The 7,204-nt window shown below is 43.5% G+C and overlaps 1 protein-coding gene across 1 annotated transcript in view; it reads right to left on the bottom strand.

The window, feature by feature from the left end:
* LOC311044110 (PR domain zinc finger protein 12-like) overlaps positions 1-47 on the bottom strand; it is a gene marked incomplete at both ends in the record, with an annotated part of 5,444 nt that extends 5,397 nt beyond the window's left edge. The window contains one exon of the mRNA XM_084055530.1: positions 1-47. This exon is cut by the window's left edge and continues 209 nt beyond it. Within this exon, the coding sequence (XP_083911656.1) occupies positions 1-47 (47 nt within the window).
* Between the last annotated feature and the right edge of the window lie 7,157 nt (positions 48-7,204).

Here is a 7,204-nt window from a genome sequence, read left to right as displayed (position 1 = left end):
AAGCCGGTCTTCAGGGCGAGGGGCCCGGCGGGCAGGACGGAGCCCATGGCGGCAACGGGGCTGGACCTGGACCTGGATGGGGGTCTGAACCCGGGCTATAGGGAGGTCTGAACCCGGACTGGAGAGGTCTGATCCCGGACTGGAGAGGTCTGATCCCGGACTGGGGGTCTGGACCCGGACTCTAAAGGTCTGATCCCGGGCTGGGGGTCTGGACTGGACCCGGACAGTAGAGGTCTGATCCCGCCGGGCTGGGGGTCTTGGTGACAGAGACCCGCGCGGTAGCAGGTGCGTAAAAAAGTAAAGTGTTCTGTTTTAGTTCTTAAATCGTCCAGCGGATCAATTAAGCTCTTCTGGAATTTAAATTGTTTCTATTCAGCTTTAATTGCTTTAATTGAAACTGATTAAAATCTTAAAACGAGTAAAAGAGAGAGAGATAAAAAAAAAAAGAAATGCGGACGGATGATGAGAAGTAAAACATTGTCTGTTGTGACTGAGGCTTATATAGACTCCTGTGGTCCTGTCTGTCTGTCTGTCTGTCTGTCTGTCTGTCTGTCTGCCTGCATGCCTTGTATATGTCTGTATTTTCTGTCTGTCTGTCTGTCTGTTGAACGAGCCACTAATCACCTCCTACAAACACTATAGGGAAAGTCTGAGGGGGAGAGAGACACGGTGTGTGTGTGTGTGTGTGTGTGTGTGTGTGTGTGTGTGTGTGTGTGTGTGTGTGTGTGTGTGTGTGTGTGTGTGTGTGTGTGTGTGTGTGTGTGTGTGCGCGCACACCATGCAATGTCCAGTAAAGTGGCTCACATTTTTTATTTTGAAATAATTTCTACATCATAGATAAATGAAGAAATAAATAAAAGAGGAAGGAGAAAGAAAATAAGGGTGTTTCAAAGATCAAACTTCATGTAAGTTCAACAGACATTATATGACTCAAATGAGATATGAGAAGATCATTCTCTGAAGCAATTCCTTAATGCATTTTTCTTTCTCTCTCTCTCTCTCTCTCTTTCTTTCTTTCGCTCTTTTTCATTATCCACCCACCAGATAATGTCACCTGAGAGAAGCACAGGGTTAAGGGTCTTACTACCTCGACCATAAATGGCACTTTTTCTTAGGGAATTAGGAGGACCACAACATCACATCAATGTGTGTGTGTGTGTGTGTGTGTGTGTGTGTGTGTGTGTGTGTGTGTGTGTGTGTGTGTGTGTGTGTGTGTGTGTGTGTGTGTGTGTGTGTGTGTGTGTGTGTGTGTGTGTCTGTGTTTGAGAGAGAGAGAGAGAGAGAAAGAAAGAGAGAGAGAATGTGTGAGTGACAGAGCAGGAAAACAGATTAGAAGAGAGATTATGTGCACCCACAGCTGCTTTTAGGAAGAGAGGTAGACTCTCTATCTATCTATCTATCTATCTATCTATCTATCTATCAGTTTATATCTATAGTCAATCTTTCCTTGAGTTAAAAAAAAGTTATTGTCGTGCCTCTCTCTCACACGCACGCACGCACACACACACACACACACACACACACACACACACACACACACACACACACACACACACACACACACACACACACACACACACACACACACACACACACACACACACACACACACACACACACACACACACAGGACGGTAGAAGTTTCTTTCGGAGTCTGTGTCCGTGTAATAAAGACAAAAATATCCACAAATAAAATAGCTCATATTTTGCAGTTATATTTCTTATTTTCACAATAGGCCTCTGGCAAATCCGTGTCAGTACATTCAAATGTAAAAACAACAACCTGTCAACCTGTTGTGTAAAACATAAATAGGCATCATTATTCTATTGATGAGGATTCACTTAAATGTAAATGTGTGTGTATGTGTGTGTGCGCGCGTCAGGGCTAAAGAGAGCCGTGCCAGCCGTGGCCCGTGCGCCAAAGAAAAGACGCGCCTCGTGGGTTTCTCCTCGGCGCGTCACGGCTCTCAAACCAAGTGATGTGAAAATGTGTTACACTTCATTTGACTCAATGAATGAAACGAACGGATGAAATGAAATGAAAGAAGATAGAATGAGAGAGAGGAGGAGAAAAGAAGAAGAGGGGGGGTAGGGGAGGAGGAGGAGGGCGGGGAAGAGGGCAGTTTAATAGCTATAATGTTTTATGCTTTAATGAGCTTTAAGTCCACACAAACACTCAATGTGCCCCCGTGTCCCAGACAATCCGTTCTTCTATAGAAACCCTGCTTTAGACTCCAAGCCACGGGAAGTCAAAAGAAGCTCCGAGACGGCAGGTGACTGGCACGCGTAAAAACAAGAAAGGACAGAGAGAGAGAGAGAGAGAGAGAGAGAGAGAGAGAGAGAGAGAGAGAGAGAGAGAGAGAGAGAGAGAGAGAGAGAGAGAGAGAGAGAGAGAGAGAAGAGAAGAGAAGAGAAGAGAAGAGAAGAGAAGAGAAGAGAAGAGAAGAGAAGAGAAGAGAAGAGAAGAGAAGAGAAGAGGAGAGGATGAAATCATAAGGTTTGTTGGCTGATGGTTGAGTGTTTTCGGGGCCACTTGTCACCAGCTGTATAAGAGGGCAAGAGTAGAGAAGAGAAGAGAGGGATAGAGAGGGCCATAGAAGGAGAGCCAAACGGGACATTGATGGAGGGAGGAGGAGGAGGTTTTGTGGGAAAATGAGCCCGCATGACGGGCTGACATATTGTCCTGTGATAGAATGATATTGTTCATTAAGCAGGCGATGCATATTCATGCTGATAATACCACAACAATGGAGGTAAAGAGGAGGGCGGACACAAGGCAGACATGTGGCAGCCATGTGCGCCCCGCTAATAATCCCTTAATAAAAAAAAAAGAGAGAGAGACCCCTTTCACCCCCCCAAACAGACTGTGTGAATGACACAGAGAGACCCCCGGCCCCGTCGCGGTAATAAACATTAAATTGTGCTTTCTGTTCCGGACTGAACGGCTCTTTACGGGCAGCTTGTTGCTTCGTCGCCTCGAGGATTATCATATTAAATTGCTATCACATTATAATATTATCATATTAACGGCTTGTTACCGTCCGGCACGCTCACTCACTCACAACAACACAGGCTACAGTCCATGCACGAGACGCAATGTATTTTTTATTACTATTTAAGTAAATAATAATAGCATGATAGTGTGTGTCAGTGTGTGTGTGTGTGTGTGTGTGTGTGTGTGTGTGTGTGTGTGTGTGTGTGTGTTTGTTTTTGTAAATAAGGATCCTGTAGTAGCCTACACAGTGGTTCTCAAACCTTTTCATGTAAAGGACCCCCAAAATGATATGTATTTGGCCGCGGACCCCCATCTCAAATATTGTGTTCCAGGGACCCCAGAAGCACAGATTTGTGTTTAAAAAAAATCGGATAAAAATATATATATTCAAAGGTTTGCACACATATTTTCACGATTTTTCTAAAATAGCAGATCTACAAGCTCATAGTTTGAGCTTGTATATCTGCTCTTTTTGAATAGCCAAAGTATAAAAGGCTAAAATTATTGTGATGCTATATTAACACATTTTGCTGGGAACCCCCTGGAACCCCCCCAAGGACCCCTGGGGGTCCCCGGACCCCACTTTGAGAACCAATGCTGTAGTAGGCCTATACGTTTAGAAATTCTGGTGAAAATAAAACACAATAGTATAGAATTTCATTTAATTTGCCTATATTTGGAATTCGCAATTTTAATATTTGTGTGCAAGAATGCATAATAGCCTCTGTAGGCCTAACAGAGTTAATTCCGTGTGTGGCCTTAATGAGCATGACCTATTAATATTTTGATGTTAATCATATGATCTGTTGCACAGAACAATATAGATCAAACAGACATCCATATTTATTGATTTTCCACAGAATAACTGACGTTTTTTGTGAACAGACATGGAAAAACGTTCACTATGGCAACTGAAAGGTGATGGTTCCACGAGCACACCAAAGACACCCAAAACAACATCCATATTATTTGTTGTAGGCCTATAGTATATACGTTTTTCAGGCCAAGGACCCCTTGGCTGAGAGAGAGAGAGATGAAGTAGGCACCCAAATACATCTAAAAATGTTTTCTAAATCCTAACAGTGTTGCTATATCAGTGGTGCTCCAACTTTTCCATGCCAAGGACCCCCAAAATGATAATATATTTGGCCGCGGACCTCCATCTCAAAATATATTGTTCCAGGGACCCCCAGAAGCACAGATTGGAGTTAAAAACGTTTGCTTTAAAATATACATATATACAGCATATATTCAAAGATTTGCACAAATTGTACACGATTTTTCAAATAAATTGCAGATCTACAAGCTCATAGCGCGCGGCATGAGCTTGTATATCTGCTACTTTTGAATAGCCGAAGAAATCTTAAAATGACACAGATGCGTTCCCGGTCTTAATGGATTAATAGTAAACGAGTTGGTGTTTTAGTAGAAATGTCAGATTATGAGCAGAATAAATCTGCTGCTTATGGTGAATCTCACTATTGTGAGTGACTCTTACAAACGTTCAAATGGTAATGGCCTTGCATTTATATAATGCTTACCGGTCTTCCCACTGCACACACACACACACACACACACACACACACACACACACACACACACACACACACACACACACACACACACACACACACACACACACACACACACACACACACACACACACACACACACACACACTTTCATGTCAAGGACCACCAAAATGATATGTATTTGGCTGCAGAACCCCCATCTCAAAAATATTTTGTGCCAGGGATTTTTCAAAAATAGCAGTACAAACTCATAGCGTGGCATTATATTATTTAATAGCCAAAGTATAAAATATGGTTAAAGTGGTTAAAATGATTGTGACGCTGTTTTAACTCATTTAGCTGGGGACCCCTTGGTACCCCACCAAGGACCCCTGGGGGTCCCCGAACCCCACTTTGAGAGCCAATGTTTTACAATGTTTCACGCTGACAGTGGAAGAAGCAGCCACGAGCCATGCAAGGCAAGCAGCAACCGGCTCATATCAGGTTCAGTGTAACTACATGGGCAGGAATCGAACTCGCAGCTCTGCCTTCCTGAGCCACAATCATTACATTTAATAAAAACAATAATGGATACAAACAACAACCAGACAGACACACAGTTCACCCTGCTGCATGTGTCTCTCCCAACCTGTCTGTCTGTCTGTCTGTCTGTCTGTCTGACTCCATCAGAGCTCATGTTTTCATGGAGATCCATTTGGCTTTGATCCAAATGGCCATCGCTTTAATGTTTAATCAGGGTCACACACACACACACACACACACACACACACACACACACACACACACACACACACACACACACACACACACACACACACACACACACACACACACACACACACACACACACACTTCATCTGTACTTACAGAGCCACTTCCTGTACATACTTTATGACTGCTGAGTCCTGACACTCAGCACTACATCCCAACACACACACACACACACACACACACACACACGTGCACACGCATGCACCCACGCACACACAGACCCTGCCAGTAACCGTGGAGACCAGACAGAACTTTTTTTTATTCCAGTCATCTCTCTCTCTCGTTCTGTCTCACCCTTTTATCACTCACCTATATAATTCCCTATATAATTCTCAGCTTTTCTCTTGTTCTCACATCTATCTATCCACCCATCCATCCATGGCATCAATTCATTCATCTATCCAACCAACCAGCCCTCTCCATTTCTCTCTATGCAACCTCCTCTCCCTCTGTTGATGTCATCACAATCCTGATGTCTCTCTCTCTCTCTCTCTGTCTCTGGGGTCTATTTGTCCTACAGTGAGTGAGTGAGTGAATAAGAGAGTGTGTGTTGAGTGTATCAGTAATTACAGTTTTAGGTTTAATGACAGATGACCTCACAGCCATCTGCCCTTTTAGTTATGCCTGTACACTGAATTATCACTCATAATAATCAGGGCCTAGAAGACATAACGTCTAAATGCTTGTCACCGGATGTCCGGTTTGCACAGGGGTCAAATTACCTGCCCGGCACCATTGAGACCGGGGGTTTGATTCCTCCGCGATGCACCCAGCTTTGGCTTCACACTACTGGGCATGTTGTCAGTTGGAAAAACGGCAAGGCAGGGCGTTCTCTGCACACAAGAACGCTCGCCCCCAAAACTCGGTCGCCCCGGGTCGAATCCAGCGACCTCGGAAAGGTCGCCACCAGGTATTCCTAAACGTACCCTCAGTAAAACTATGCCTAAACCTAACCTTATTCCTAAACGTAACCTCAGTAAAACTATGCCTAAACCTAACCTTTATTCCTAAATGTAACCTCAGTAAACTATGCCTAAGAATGGCTTATCTAAATGTAACCTCAGTAAACTATGCCTAAGAATGGCTTATCTAAACGTAACCTCAGTAAACTAACTATATGCCTAAAGCTAACCTTATTCCTAATCTTAACCTCAATAAAACTATGCCTAACTAACCCCAACCTTTTTTCTATAACATTAACCTCAGTAAAACAAATACAAGAACACAAGAACCTCCGGGGTGCGAGCAGTCCGCAAAAGAAATGGGGGCGAGTGTGTTTTGGGGCGAGCATTCTGGTTACCTGCTGCTGCAATAGACTTGCAGGTTGGCCAGGGTGCCTGTTCATGAGGGAGCAGAACCGGGAGGGATAGCGTGTTCCTCTGCACGGCTTATGTCCTTAAACTCCTCACTTGTCAGGTGAAAAGAAGCGTCTGGCTGCTTCAAGGATACCAGAGGAGACACCCTCCTTAAGACCAACAAGGGGTTTGGCAGTGACAGGGACTAAATAAAGACTCAAAACAAATTTTTTAGACTATAAGATACAAAAAAATAAGTTAAAAGTACAGGTAAGAACAGCAGGTATGATAAAACCATTGGTTAACAATATCTATAGCAGCAATGGGGGATGTGCCAAATAAATGGGGAAGGATAAAAGTATTTTAACTTTTACCTTGAACTTTTCTTCTCTCAAAGCAAGCGCGTCATTTCTTTTTAAAGAACTCTAATTGTTCCATCAGTGGTGATTAGTTATGATAATGACATAGTCAGTTTAGAATGCATCCCCTTCAAGAGAACACAAAGTATTGTGGTTATTCTAATGAGTTGGGACATCACACCTCTGCTTACAGAGAGATGCTGCATGGTTTCCTGTAACAGATTCAACTCAATTCAATGTCGTGATGAAAAT

This window comes from Gymnoscopelus microlampas, assembly GCF_963454915.1.
Source record: "Gymnoscopelus microlampas genome assembly, chromosome: 4".
Classification (NCBI taxonomy): Eukaryota; Metazoa; Chordata; class Actinopteri; order Myctophiformes; family Myctophidae; genus Gymnoscopelus; species Gymnoscopelus microlampas.
This window is presented reverse-complemented; position numbering and strand designations above follow the sequence as displayed.